General features: G+C 33.5%; 1 protein-coding gene across 21 annotated transcripts in view; it reads left to right on the top strand.

The window, feature by feature from the left end:
• LOC114328741 (arfGAP with SH3 domain, ANK repeat and PH domain-containing protein) overlaps window positions 1-16,319 on the top strand; it is a 415,375-nt gene that overhangs the window by 313,958 nt on the left and 85,098 nt on the right. For all 21 annotated transcript variants that reach the window (XM_050663451.1, XM_050663458.1, XM_050663453.1 and 18 more), the window contains exons 7-8: window positions 940-1,167; window positions 14,945-15,167. In XM_050663451.1, coding sequence (XP_050519408.1) covers window positions 940-1,167; window positions 14,945-15,167 — 451 coding nt within the window. The remainder of the gene's footprint in view (window positions 1-939; window positions 1,168-14,944; window positions 15,168-16,319) is intronic.

The following is a 16,319-nucleotide window of genomic DNA, read 5'->3' on the forward strand; positions in this document are numbered from 1 at the left end:
AGTGAAAAGAATTGAATGTCTTTTGAAAATGAGTATTTCAAATGAAGAAGAAGAGCAATTAATTAATTTTGTAGCAAAATATTCAGTTATTTACGACGCAAGCTTCCTTCAAATTGTCTATTTTTAAATAGAGACCTAGTTGGCTTCCTTTTTCTTTTATAATGCAAAAGTAAAAGATCGTCGTCATCTTCTTCCATCAAAAGATTATAACATTAATTCATCGTTGTTCATTGCGTCTGACATCCTACTTATACGACTTTTAATATTATACTATTATAAATAAATTCCCATCGTGCAATGCTGTTGTCGCTGTTATGTAGATGCAGTGCAGTTCTGCTCGGAATTGGTCTGACCGCAGACGATACTGTCGCTGCAGTCTGCGGTCTGCAGTCTGCAGCCACTTTGGGAATCGTACCTTCAACCATCCTTAAACGCTGCTGGGCTGCGCGGAGCATTAGCGAGTGAGATTTTCCGGTCAGCAGCCTCCTCTGCGATTTTAGGATCCTGACTACAAATAATGAAAAAACTAAAAGTGCGAATTTTGTGATGCAATTTTGTATGTAGGGTTAGAATATTATTTGGAATAACTTGTTCAAATAACTTTTTCCGATATCTCTAACGCGAAGCAAAATAGCAAAGTAAACAGAACAGTGTAGCATGTGTAAAAAATTTATGGGGAGGCTAAGCCTCCCTTGCCTCCTCTGACCAGCCGCCACTGGTTCCACGTTAAAATCTTCAAAATCCTTGTCCATTGCGATTGTCGTTTTCCGTATGATCTTTTCGATTCCAAGGCACATTTGCAGTTTTCATAACAGGCTGTTTTTTATAAAAGCTGGTTATTGGCCTTCCACTTAACCCTCCTCCTTCATCCGGGCTTGCGACCGGCAAGGATGACTGTTGACTATACTATACGATAATTAGTATTATTCTCTTTTTTAGATAATAGAACGTACCACTTTCAAGCGGAAGATGAAACTGACCAGAGAGCGTGGATGTCAGTTTTAGTAAACTGTAAAGAGATGGCACTAATGAAAGCTTTCGACGACAGCAGTAAGACTGGTAGTGATAAAGTTAATCATAGTTTTATGGAGCTTCAACAGGCAATCATAAAGTATATACAAAAAATACCCGGAAACGATAGGTGTTGTGATTGTAACTCTCAAAATGGTAAGTGCAAAGAAATAAATAAATATTAAAGTCAAAATGAAACATCTTATATTTCAATTCGTTCAGGGAGGACCATGATCTTCTTTTGTACGTTTTACCCTCTATAGCAGCGTCGCGACGCCCTGGAGCGTCGCGGCGTTGTCCCAGGGACGTCGCGGCGTTGTCCCAGGGACGTCGCGTGTCATCGCGGATTTTTAATACAGAAAATATACTTATTTGATTTTAAACGAGTATAAAATATATGTATTAATAAATAAATCAATTAAAAAATATAACATCAAGTCGATAGACCCTTGAATTATCCGAAATTATTCAAAAAATTGTTCGTCGTACTCACGACATGGCAGAAGATATTAATGAGCAAATTGTGGGGAAACTTTCAGGTTTATTTGCCATTCAACTGGACGAGGCGACTGATGGTCAATTGATATGTTATGTACGGTACATACAAGAAACAAATATACAGGGTGGGGCATTAGTGTGACAAAGTAAAATTACTTGTTTGTCGTAAGAGATACGAAAAAAAGTTATTTAGGTAAAAGTTGGGGCACATATAGTGTCATAATTTAAAAATATTTACAAATATACAGGGGCGTGCGTATTGACAGGGTGACACAAACTTATGTTTTTTAAATGGAATACCCTATATATTTTTACATTTTTGGATTCTCCTCAATGTTTTCTTTCTTAAAATATATGGTTTTGTAATATTATACGAGGTATTTTAAAAGTTAATTACGTTTTTTTGTTAATTTCGTAGCAACATCTACACCCTATTGAATTGTAGTGATTTGACATCAAATTTTCTTTTTATATTCAAACGATTTTTAATATAGTCTACTACTGTTAATCATTAACACTATAGAGAAATGTTTAATTTTAGTATACAGGGTGGGTCGAAACTCGGAATGAGTATTTTCTGAGTTTTCTCAAATGGAAGACCCTGTATTTTAGTATTGCAATGAAATTATATTTTATTTTACTTTTTTATTTCTTAAGCATTCCCTATACCTAAGTGCTTTAATTTGTAAGTTATTCGTGATTCTTTAAGCCAAACATTAATTGCAACAAAAATTACGTGAAATTTTATTAGGTGGCCGTGAAAATATCCAATCAAAAATAATTTTTCGAAAAAAATACATAATCTAGCCTGATCCTTAATTTATTAATATTAGACGAGATATCCAAATACATTCGTAGTTAAGGTTGTTGGTGCTTAAAATATTAATCAAACATACAAAATTCTCCCTAGTTGGCTATGACACAAAATTTGATTAAACATTTGACATTATACTATTTATATAGTTCCAGTTGATTTGCTACCATTACTTATATTAATTTTTCTAATGAGGAACTGATTAAAATGGCTTTGTGCTAGGAGAGTATAACAAAAATGAGGTAATTGCAATAAAAATTTATCATCAGCAATTCCCTGATAGACGACAACCAAAAACAGAAACTTTTGAAAGTATACTGGAACGGTTTCAACAGACTAGATACTTAGATTGTAAGAACGGTTGTACTAGTATGCAGATCCTCAGTGACACTAAGGATTACATTTAATTCCTGTTTTCTTCATTTACAATAGTTTTTGTTCGATCAGATTTATCATAATCTAAGTGTCCAGTCCGTTGAAACCGTTCTAGTATATTTTTAAACGTTTCTCTTCTTAGTTGTCGTCTGTCAGGGAATTTCTGATGAAAAATTCTTATTGCTGGTATCACATTTTTGTTATACTCCATTAGCACAAAAATCTTATCAATTCCTCATTAGAAAAAGTCATATTAGTAATGGTAACAAAGCAACTGGAACTATAAAAATAGTATAATGTCAAATTTTTAAGGAAATTTAGTGTCATAGCCGACTAGGTAGAATATTCTATGTTTTTATTAATATTTTGCGTACCAACAATCTTAACTACGAATTTATTTGGATATCTCATCCAATACTAATAAATTAAAGATCAGGCTAGATTATGATGTATTTTTTTTTCAAAAAATTATTTTTGATTGAATATTTTCACGGCCACCTAATAAAATTTCACGTAATTTTTCTTGCAATTAATGTTTGACTTAAAGAATCACAAATAACTTCCAAATTAAAGCACTTAGGTATAGGGAATGCTTAAGAAATAAAAAAGTACCATAAAATATAATTTCATTACAATACTAAAATTTAACATTTCGCTATACTGTTAATGTTTAACAATAGTAGACTATATTAAAAATCATTTGAACATAAAATAAAAATTTGATGTCAAATCACTACAATTCTACAGGGTGTAAATGTTGCTACGAAATTAACAAAAAAACGTAATTATCTTTTAAACTACCTCGTATAATATTACAAAACCATATATTTTAAGACAGGAAACATTGAGGAGAATCCAAAAATGTAAAAATATACAGGGTGTTCCATTTAAAAAAACATAAGTTTGTGTCACCCTGTCAATACGCACGCCCATGTATATTTGAAAATATTTTTAAATTATGGTCCTATCAGTGCCCCAACTTTTACCTAAATAACTTTTTTTCGTGTCTCTTACGACAAACGAGTAATAGGACTTTGTCATACTAATGCCCCACCCTGTATGTGAGGATTTGCTATTTTGCAGAAAAATGTGTGAAAGTTGTAAAGCTACTGATTTATTCGAGATTTTATACTTATATATTATAACTGAAAATAATATTAACTGGGATAAGTGTGTAGGCGTGTGTACGGATGGTGCCCGAGCGATGTCTGGACAGTATGGAGGACTACAAGCTCTCATCAAAACCAAGGCTCCAAGTGTAAAATGGACACATTGTGTCATACATAGAGAGGCCTTAGCAGCAAAGAACATTACACCTGACTTAAGTGTTGTGATGGATAGCATTATTAAAATGGTGAACTACATTAAAACACGGCCTGTGAAATCAAGACTTTTCCATAAACTTTGTGAAGATGTGGGGGCCGAGCACTCCTCTTTAATTTATTATTGCAAATTTCGTTGGCTGTCCAATGGCAACGTACTCGCATGTGTATACGAATTAAGAAATGAATTTTACACGTATCTACATACAGGATCACATAATGATGCCCAAAACTTTATTAATTCAGAGTTTATAATAAAATTAGCATAACTCTGTGACATATTTAACAAATTAAATAATCTTAATCAGTTTTTGCAGGGAAACAATACTCATATCCTGCAATTGGCAGATAAAATTACTGGGTTTTAGAAGAAGTTGCTCTTATGGAAGAGAAAATTAGAAGATCAAGAAATTGACTGTTTTCCTGCTTTACAAGATATTCTACACGAAAAATCGATAGTAATCCTCGATCCCTCTTTAGAAAATATGTACACATGTTCTCATTGAGCGAACACTTTGAGAAATATTTTCCCGAAGATCTGGAGTAATATGTATCACTAGGTCAGAAACCCTTTTCAGTCGTCCACACTGAATTTTGAATTCAGAAAAACTGTTTGAATTTTGGAGCTCAGTTTCTCATGAATATCATGTCATCAGCACTGCTGCATTAAAGGTTTTATTGCTATTTGTGACTTCGTACTTGTGCGAAAGGCTTTTCTGCAATTGCAGTAATTAAAAACAAGTACAGGTCAAACATTAACTTAGAAAAAGAAATGTGAGTGGTAATTTCCAAACTGGAGCCCCGGTTTCATAAGCTGTGCTCAAAAAAGCAAGCACATCCCTCACATTAACCAGCCAGTTACATAAATAAATATCCCGTTTTATTTTTGTGCCTTTGTTTTGATTTCGTTCTTAATTTCTAGTAAAAATTATAAATGTTCAATAATCAAGTATATTCAAATGGGAAATAAGCCACAATTTTACCTAAAAATGATTTTATTAACGTTTCGACGCCCAAGTCGGGTGTCGTTGTCAAAATACAAAATAATATTAAATAAACAAAAATGTTGTTGCTTAGTAAAAAATTCTTCTAATAATTTATTTAATCTGACTCATTTATATCGGCAATTCAGACACGTATTATACATTTTAAAGTAGACGACTTTAAAAATGATATTGCCAATATTGATGAGTTGCGTTCCTGGGACGACTTTACTAAAAGATAGTTCATTCGATTACATGAAATCAATCCCAACTCAAGAATAGCCGCCACAAAAAATCATAGCATGTGATCTGTCTTTAAAAAGACAACCAAATGCAAAGGTGGTACTGAAATTCTCGCGTTAGAGATTCCATAGTAAATCACGAGGAAAAACCAGGAAAAACCTCGTGATACTATCCCGACATTTATATAATTTATACAATTACAAATCAAAGCATAACATCAACGTTAAAAAGGGAATCATTAAATCCTTATATGATAGAGCCAAAATTACTTGTTCTAACGAAAATTCATTTTTAGAAGAAAAACAATTGTTAACATCTGTTTTATTAAAAAATGATTATCCCATATCGTTTATAAATAAGGAATTGTCAAGATTGGATCGAATGGAACAGAACAACTTAGAACGGGATCCTTCAACATTCACAAGAAATAATACGAGGAAAATATCAATACCATATGTAAAAGGACTATCCGAGAAACTTAAAACAATAGGAAATAAATTCAACATATCAGCAACATTCAAAACAACAAACACATTGAGATCTATTCTATCTAAAACTAAACCTAACAGTGAACAAGAAAGAACAAAGAATTGTATTTATAAAATACCTTGTGAATGCGAACAATTTTATATAGGTGAAACGTCAAGACCATTAGACGTTAGAGTAAATGAACATCAGTCTTATATAAAAAATAGAGAATTTGATAGATCTCAAATATGTCAACACGCGTGGGATAATGAACATAGAGTTCAGTGGAGAGATTCAAGTATAGTCCTAAAAGAAGCAGATAGTAAAAAGAGAAAAATCAAAGAAGCGGCTCTAATTATGCTAAATGAAACCAATTGTGTCGCAAATTCCTCGGTAGAATGCAGTAGGATGTGGTTACCCATACTAAAGGAGGAAGTCAATAGAAAGAAAATACCACAATTAGTAAATCAGTAACATATCGAGTTAGTACATATTTAGTATTTTAGTATTATTTAAAATTTAAAATATCAAGTCAGAATTTGGTATTAGTTTTGAGAGTAAACTAAATGTAAACCCAAATACTTGCGATGTCGGGATAGTATCACGAGGTTTTTCCTGGTTTTTCCTCGTGATTTACTATGGAATCTCTAACGCGAGAATTTCAGTACCACCGTTGCATTTGGTTGTCTTTTTAAAGACAGATCACATGCTATGATTTTTTGTGGCGGCTATTCTTGAGTTGGGATTGATTTCATGTAATCGAATGAACTATCTTTTAGTAAAGTCGTTCCAGGAACGCAACTCATCAATATTGGCAATATCATTTTAAATTCGTCTACTTTAAAATGTATAATACGTGTCTGAATTGCCGATATAAATGAGTCAGATTAAATAAATTATTAGAAGAATTTTTTACTAAGCAACAACATTTTTGTTTATTTAATATTATTTTGTATTTTGACAACGACACCCGACTTGGGCGTCGAAACGTTAATAAAATCATTTTTAGGTAAAATTGTGGCTTATTTCCCATTTGAATATACTTGATTATAAAAATGCCACAAGAAAATAGCTTCAGAACAACATAAATGTTCAAATTGTGTTTTTGTCATAACTATAACCTGTTACTAGGCTAGTACTAAAATTGGTACGTATTAATGGGGGTTGGGTTGTGGGACGTCGCAAAAAAATAGCAAAGTCCCAAAGGCGTCCCAGTACGAATAAGTTTGGGAAGCCCTGCTCTATAGGGACCATCGGAGAGGCTCTCTCAGATAAATAATTCGATGCAGACGCTGTATCTGATGCGAACATCTACTTAAAAAGTTCGAGGCTTTATGAAGAAATAAAGACTTCTACTGTGACCAGATTCTGGTAACACCTGTATTCGTACTTTTTAATACTTGGAAAGCAGACGAACAATGAATTAAATAAGACTACGGGAAATCTAAAGTAATCAAGTAGTGAAATGCAATTTCATATTTCCCTTAGTCTTCTTTATTTCATCGTTCGTCTGCTTTGCAAGATAAGAAAGCACGAATATAGGACTTACCAGAATCTGGCCACAGTAGAAGTCTTTATTTCTTCGGAAATAAGACTACGAACTTTTTAAGTAGATGTCGCTATAGCAACCGTATCGACTTATTAGGGCGAGTTATTAGCCATAACAGACGAAGGAAATAGAGAAACTGTCAACTTAGAATTAGGAGTTCGGCAAGGTGACTTTTTTAGCCTGTCTAGAACACTTACTAACATAGAACTGGATAGAGCGATTAAAAAAAATTGGAATCTACACGATGATCATACAAAGTTGTACACAAATTATGGGATGCGCTGACGAAATGGTAATAACCACAAGAAATAAAAAAAGCTTTATATAGAATACTCACTGATGACACTGAGGACTAAAAATAAATGAAAAAAAGACCGAAGTATAAGCTAATCTCAAGGAACAATTATAGAATAGATAATAAAAAGATTGGGCAATGTACATTCCAAAAAGTAGAAAGTTTAAGTATCTAGATTACCAAGCGATTTAAATCACATTTTTTTGCATGTAACAAGTTTAACATACATAGAAATAAACTATACATTCAGCTGATGCAAGAAAACCTTTTCCCCCTTACAATCTCATGAATTTCTCTATCTATCTAATCAGCCCTAAACATCCATCCTTGGATATAGGCCTCCTCTTCCTTCTTCCATGCCTCTCTATCTTGGGCAATTTGCATCCATTTTGACCCAGTGTGTTTCTTCAGGTCATCTGACCATCGCATCTGTGGTCTTCCCCTTTTTCGTTTGTGGTTCCATGGTCTCCAATGTATTACCATCTTAGTCCATCTTTCATCCTTCTGCCGTAGGGTGTGTCCGGCGAACTTCCATTTAAGCTTTGCTATTTGGGTAGAGACGTCTTTCACTTTTGTTTTGTTACGGATCCATTCGTTTCTTTTCCTGTCTGATAATTTAATGTTCAGCATTTGTCTTTCCATGGCTCTTTCTGTCTTTGCTATTTTTTCCATATTCTCTTTTGTAAACGTCCATGTCTGAGAGCCATATATTAAAACAGGGAGTATACATTGATTGAAGACTTTTGTTTTTAGGTATTGCGGGTATTTTCTGTTCTTTAGAATATAAGACAGTTTTCCGAATGATGCCCAGGCCAACCTTATTCTTCTCTTTATTTCTTCGGTCTGATTTTCTCTATTTAATCTAGTGATTTGTCCTAGATATATATATATATATATATATATATATATATATATATATATATATATATATTCTTTTACTTGTTCTATTCTTGTTTGTGCCACTGTAATTACTAGTTCTTCTTGTTGATTGGTCATGGTTTTTGTTTTACTGTAATTCATCTTCAGTCCTATCTTTGTCGATTCTCTATCTAGTTCTTCCATCATTCTTTGTAATTCTTCACTTCTTTCTGCTATTAATACAATATCATCAGCATATCGTAAGTGATTCAGATATTGCCCGTTTATGTTTATACCCAAACCATCCCAGTGCAGTTGTTTGAACACATCTTCTAGCGCTTGGTTGAATAGCTTGGGCGAGATGGTATCTCCTTGTCTTACTCCTCGGTTTATTTTAATAGGCTCCGTTTGTTTCATTAGCTTGATAGTTGTTGTTGCCTTATCATATATATTTGTAATTAAGTCGGTATATCTGTAGTCTATTCTGCTGTTTTGTAGGGAATTCTTTACTGTCCAATGTTCCACACTATCAAATGCTTTTTCGAAGTCAATAAATGCCATATATAGCGGGATATGATATTCGTTAGCTTTTTCGATTAATATCTTCATCGTTAAAAGGTGGTCACTTGTACTGAAGCTTCTTCTAAATCCGGCTTGTTCTCTTGCCTGGTATCCATCTAATTTAGTTGTTAATCTGTTTGTTAATATCTTGGTTAATAGTTTGTACATCACATTTAGTAAAGTTATGGGTCTGTAATTCTTTAGATCCTTTTTATCTCCTTTCTTAAATAGTAACAATGTTACTGCTTCGTTCCAAGTGTTGGGTATTTGTTTTGTCATTATACTGAATGTTTTGTCTCATGAATTTACTGGCTCTAAATAAAATATCAATCTTTAATACTCATTTAGGTTTTCTCAAGTCTTGTAAATTAAAACTTTAGATTAGGATTAGCATTGAGTAACCTTTGTTTTTGTCCTGGTTATAATATCCCTTGCCTCCGTGGTCTACCTTTTCTGTGGTTAGTCACCCTGATGATCCGTGGGTGTGAAAAGTGGTTTTCCTTTTCCCATCCTTGCTCGTATTTTTTGGGTTCGTCATAATTTCGGTGCTTGTTAGGATTAGATAGTTTTTTAGTTTAGGATATGGTGCTGGCTAAATGGGCATAGCTCCCAAGGACCAAAAAAAAGTATCTAGATGTAACAATATACAGCTTAAACGACAGTAGCGTCAAGATAACTGAAAGCGTAAAAACGGGCAAAAGAGCATATTGGAAATACAAAAACTACCAAAAGACACATTAGCAGAAACATCATCATCAGTGGCGTTATAGCTCTTTATGAGCCAAAGCCTTCTTCAGAACAATCCTCCATTAGTAGTCCGTTCTTTAACGGTAAAATATTGCAAAACCTCTAAATTTTAAAGAACCGCTTGGATTGACATGAAATTTGGCATACACATAGCTAACAAGTCAAAGAAAAAAAATGATATTGTGGCGATATGTGCTTTTGCTCTGGGGGTGATTTTCACCCCCTCTTGGGGGTGAAAAAATATTCGTCCAAAGAAAGTCAGGAAATGGATAAACTGGCTAATTTTAAGTAACTTTTGACCTATAGAGTTTTTTCATTAAGTCAATACTTTTCGAGTTATTTGGCAGTGAATATGTTCATTTTTTCAACAAAATAACCACGCTTTTAGACGGTTCTTCGCAAATAACCCAAATAGTAAGTATTTTGTCGAAAAAACATTCTTAGCAAAAATGTAGCCTGTAAAAATTTTTAAAAAATGGTGTATACATCACGTCTGTACACCTAGTAGAAGCAGAGTTATAGCTAATGAAAAATAGGTTCATATTCGTCAAATTCCAAATGGAATACTTTAACGTGAAATAACCAAAAATGAAGCACATTTCCGGGAAAACTCATTAAAACTTATTTACAGTGTTTAAAAAAAGCTTCATTTTTGTTTTATAAAAAAAAATTTTAGCATCAAAATTAAACAAGTTACGCTCAAAATAAGGTAGTCCCTTTTGGTTTTGTTAAGAAAATCGAGAAAATCACCCCCTAATTAGTATCTTAAATGAACTTAATCGTTACGACTTCACAAGTTTATTGACTCGTGTATATATTGTTTATACGATCTGTAAGTTTCATCGGTTCAAAGTCCTTATTATTGAAAGGGCTGTAGTTAAAATGGGTTGAACGAGTCACTGATTACGAATGTATGCAAATTTAGAAACACCAAATCTTAATAAATTTTTGTCTAACAGAAAAACAAAAGAATACATGATATTCAGAAAAGCAAATCTGACTTTTTTTGTTTTTCTAGATTTTTGGTATCTCTAACAATTTTGAAGTTATTTTGAAAAAAAGCATATTTTTCAAAATTTAAATTTTTAAAAATTTTACTTTGAAACCAAATTTTTTCAAAAATAAGCACTTTGAATCGATGAAACTTTCAGATCATATAAACACAACATAAGTAAAATAATTTGTGAAGCGGTAACGATTAATTTCATTTAAGTTGCTAATTAGGGGTTGGTCTTCCCGATTTTTTTTTTTGCAAAAACAAAAGGGACCAACTTTATTTTGAGTGTAACTTGCTTAAATTTAATGCTAGAAACTTTTTGTAAAAACAGAAATAAAGCTGTTTTTAAACACTTTAAAAAAGTTATAATGGGTTTTCCCCAAAAAGTGCTTAATTTTTTGGATATTTCACGTCGAAATATTCTATTTGAAATTTGGTGAATATGAATATATTTTTCATTGGCTATAACTCTGGTTCTACGAGATCCAAAGACCTAACGAGTACACCATTTTTTTTACTTTTTTATAGGCTATATTTTTAGTAAGAACGTTTTTTTCGACAAAATACTTACTTTTTGAGATATTTGCGAAAAGCCGTCTAAAAATGTGGTTATTTTGTTGAAAAATGAACATATTCACTCGCAAATAACTCGAAAAGTGTTGACTTGGCGAAAAAGCTCTACAGAACAAAAGTTACTTAAAATTACTCAGTTTACCCATTTCCGGACTTATGTTGGACATATATTTTTTCACCCCCAAGAGGGGATGAAAGTCACCCCCAGGGCAAAAGCACACATCGGCACAATATCACTTTTTTTCTTTGACATGTAAGCTATACGCATGCCAAATTTCATGTCAATCCAAGCGGTTCTTTAAAATTTAGAGCAAAAACCGTGAAAGAATGGACTATAGCCCCTGTCTCTGGCAACTCTTCTCCATGCTCTAATTCCAATAGATTTCAAATCATTTTCTAAGTTGTCTTGGTACCTAAGTCTCGGTCTTCCTCTTGCTCGTTGTCCTATCGGCCCTCTTCGGTCAAAAACTTTTCTGACAATGGCATTTTCCTCTCGCCTGATTACATGCCCTATCCATCTAAGGCGTGCTACCTTAATGAATTTTACAACGTCAGGTTCTCCAAAACTTCTATACATCTCAAAGTTTTAACGCCTGCGCCACAAACCTTGTTCTTTTTTCCATCCATATATTCTTCTTAGGATTTTTCTCTCAAAACGTTTGAGCAGTTCTTGGTCATTATGTGTAAGTGAATAAGTTTCTGGACCATATGTTAGCACTGGTCTATTAGTGTTTTATAGAAAGTAAATTTAATTTTTCTAGGTATTTTTGAGGTCATCTGTCTTCTTAAGCCATGGCAAAACTTATTGGCGAGCACTATTCTTTTAATTTCTTCACTGACATTGTTATCTTTAGTTAGCAGCGAGCCTAAGTATATGAAGGTGTCGACACCTTCCAGTTCTAGGTCATCAATTATTATTCTTGCAGGTGTCGGGTTGCTTGACCTAGTCCAACACATATATTTGGTCTTTTGAACATGTATCTTTAGTCCCATTCTCTGTAAGATGCTCTTAACGACCGAAATGCTTCAGTCAGAGATTCTGTGGACCTACCTATGATCTCTATGTCATCTGCGAATCCGACAATGTGTACTGATTTGTTAAAGCGAGTACCATTCGTATTAATCTGGGATTCTCGAATTATTTCTTCTAATTCCAGGTTAAATAAGAGACACGATAGTCCATCCTGTCTTAGTCTATTTTTGGTCCTGTAGACCCTGTCTTAATCCATTTTCGCAATGGAAGGGTCTTGAGAAATCGTTTTGGATTTTTACCATGCTCTCTGCTACTGTGAGTGTAAGTTCAGTTAATTGGGCAATATGAAGCAGTATTTGAAATTCTGCCATAGCAAGTAGAAGTTTACCTATATTAACTGAACTGTATGCGGCTTTGAAGTCCACGAATATGTGGTGCTGCCTCGCTGTAAATATCTGGTCCGTTGTTGATTTATTAGGACGGAAACAGCACTGATATCCTCCCTCTATATGTTCGGCGTAGGGGAGGAGTCTTTTGTACAATACGTTGGACAACACTTTATATCCCATGTTGAGTAGAGTGCTGCCTCTATAATTATCACACATGTCTCCCTTTTTGTCTAGGGGACACAGTACACCCAACTTCCAGAAGACATATTAGCAGAAACGCCAAAAGAAAATATACAAAATAGCAATCAGACATGTTATAACCTACGCAGTAGAGAATAATAGAACGAAAGATCCTTAGAAGAATTTTTGTACTAAAAAATCAAAGACGGAGAGTTCAGACGAATATTTAACAAGATAAATAATCAGGTAAATGGAGAAGATATAGTCAGACATATAAAGGCTCTAATTGGCTCGGGCATGTACTAAGACGAGAAGAAGATAAATTAATAAAGAAAATATTAAAGTGGAAACCTACAAAGACAAGACCTAGGGGGAAACCAAAGTGCAGATGGGAAGACCAGGTCAGATAAGATGTCAAAAAAATGTCTAACTGGAGAACAAAAATAGATCGGAACGAGCGTAATCACCAATCGGGCGAAATCCCCACAAAAGAGCTTATATTAATGGGCAGCTTATACTCATGCCCAAGAGTGACAGGCCCGTATATATACTTATACATATCACGTTAACTGACATATAATCTTGCTTACAGAAGACTAAACTTGAGGATGTTTAATAACTTGTTTTAATAAATTAAATTAACTCATAAATATTGGTGGTATCATTTTAAAGTCTTCTACTTTAAAATGTATAATATACGTCTGAATTGCCAATATAAATGAGTCAGATTAAATAAATTATTAGATGCATTTTTTTTAAAAACCTATACAGAAGTAAAAACTTCAAATTGTATTTTGGTATAAAATAGTTTATTTAAAACTTCTAAAAGTCATCCACATGGATTGCAAAACGTTATCGTTCTGAACAGAACATCTTCAGTGCATTCCGCAAAGTAGTTGTAACTAGCACACCAATGAAGGTGGTAACTTCAAAATATATGGCTTACATTATACCTTATGATAAAATATTATGACTACAAGTCGATGTTACTAGATTAAAATATGTATAAGCCTAAAGAGCAACATGCTTCCCTGCTCGAAAAAACTAGGTACTTGCCATTTGAATTAGCACAGTACTGAATTACACAAATGGCAAGTACCTAGTTTTTTCGAGCAGGGAAGCATGTTGCTCTTTAGGCACATACATATTTTAATCTAGTAACATCGACTTGTAGTCATAATATTTTATCATAAGGTATAATGTAAGCCATATATTTTGAAGTTACCACCTTCATTGGTGTGCTAGTTACAACTACTTTGCGGAATGCACTGAAGATGTTCTGTTCAGAACGATAACGTTTTGCAATCCATGTGGATGACTTTTAGAAGTTTTAAATAAACTATTTTATACCAAAATACAATTTGAAGTTTTTACTTCTGTATAGGTTTTTAAACTATGGTATACAGCCAACTATTGGGATTTTTCCATTGATTTCATTTTTTTTTTACTTAGCAACAACATTTTTGTTTATTTTAGTAGTATTTTGTATTTTGACAACGAAACTCGATTTGGGCTTCGAAACGTTAATAAAATCATTTTTTTGGTAAAATTGTGGCTTATTTCCCATTAAAAGTAATTGATTATAAAAAATGCCACAAGAAAATAGCTTCAGAACAACATTGTTTTAATAACTTGTCGTTGTCTTTAAAATCAGACGGTATTAATTATATTTAATTTTTAAACTACAAATAATACCTACACCACTGTCCAAAAGTATCTGATAACTCAACTTTTGTTTCTAACATTGTTGCCAACTTGCTACTATCTTATCCTTATTTTCTAAGTGATGGATTCGACCCTTATTTGATAGAAGTTCATTTTATCTAACAATAAGACACTGAAAAACTTTTGTTTTCAATACTTCCACAAAATTTATTAAAAGTTAATGTCACCACAGCTGTTTCGGCGGAATATTAACTTATAATAAATATTCTGGAAGTGTTGAAAACAAAAGTTTTCCAGTGTCTGTGTTAAAATGCTTTCTTATTGAGTGATCTTGTTGTACTTGCTTTTGGATTATTGTAACAAATATATCATTTTTATTTAAATGGGAAAGTTAATATGTTTGTTTTGGTATGACATTTTTTTTACAAATATTCTGTTTTTAGATGCAACGTGGCTATCAACGAATTTTGGAATCATAGTGTGTATTGAGTGTTCAGGTATTCACAGGGATTTAGGAGTTCATATAAGCAGAATACAATCATTAACTTTAGATAATGTTGGTACTAGTCAGTTAGTCCTTGCCAGATTTATGACAAATAATATTTTTAATGATATTATGGAGGCCCAGCTATCACCCAGTGAGAAGTTAGTCAAATCAAGTTCAATGTAAGTTATCTTGTGGTCTGATCAGTAACCTCCTTTGCCGATTGGGGCGCTGCAATCTCACAAAAAGCATTACTTCTCGAAATTCTAAATTTTTTATGCACACATGACAAATTTTACAGTAAAAGTAGCTGGTAGGAAAATCTCCAATTTAAGATTTGCCGATGACACTACACTTATAGCAGCAAATGAGCAAGAAATGTTTGATCTTCTGCGAAGAGTTGAGTACGAAAGCAATAAAGTTGGTCTGAAAATCAATAAAGCTAAGACAAAAATAATGGTGGTCGACAGATTCGACACTATTCAACTGACTAACATGTTACAAGAATACCAGATAGTAAACACCTTTGTCTATCTCGGGTCTAGTATAACTAACGATGGTAACTGTGAAGCAGAAGTTCGGAGACGTATTGGTATGGCAAAAAATGCGATGAGTCGCCTAACTAAAGTGAAAGACTTTGGAAAGACAGATCTATCTCTCAAAATATCAAGATTGGTGAATGCCCTTGTATTCTCAATATTTCTATACGGAGCAGAGACTTGGACTCTTCGCGCATTTTGAGATGTGGTCCTGGAGAAGAATGCTGCGCATACCTTGGACAGCTCATAGGACAAACGTTTCCATTCTAAACCAACTCAATATTAAAAAAAGGCTGTCCACAATATATCTGCAACGAATTCTGCAATTCTTTGGTCACGTGGTTCGCAGAGGTGACGACAGTTTGGAGAGATTAATTGTTTCTGGAAACGTTCCGGGGAGAAGATCAAGAGGACGATCACCAACTAGATGGTCTGACCAAATAAAGCATTCAGCTGGAAACTCATTCTGCGAAGCTTTTAGAGCAGCTGAAGATAGAGACCAATGGAGAAACATTGTTAGGAATATTGGAAGAAATCACGATCCTCAGTAATGGGGAAACGACAAGAGAGAGAGAGAGAGAGATGACAAATTTTAGCTCGATGCGGCTATAAGCGTATTTTTGACAGCTGCATAAAGCTGACGTGTTTAGAAAAATGACGCATATCGAGAAAATTGTCGATCTCTCATTAAACATTATTAGTTGAGAAATAAAACGGCGAAGGAAACAAAAGAAAAGCTGGATAAATATTATAAAACCAATGCTTCTTCAAATTACACTGTCAAATTTTGGTTCC

This window comes from Diabrotica virgifera, chromosome 10 (genome assembly GCF_917563875.1).
Source record: "Diabrotica virgifera virgifera chromosome 10, PGI_DIABVI_V3a".
Lineage (NCBI taxonomy): Eukaryota > Metazoa > Arthropoda > Insecta > Coleoptera > Chrysomelidae > Diabrotica > Diabrotica virgifera.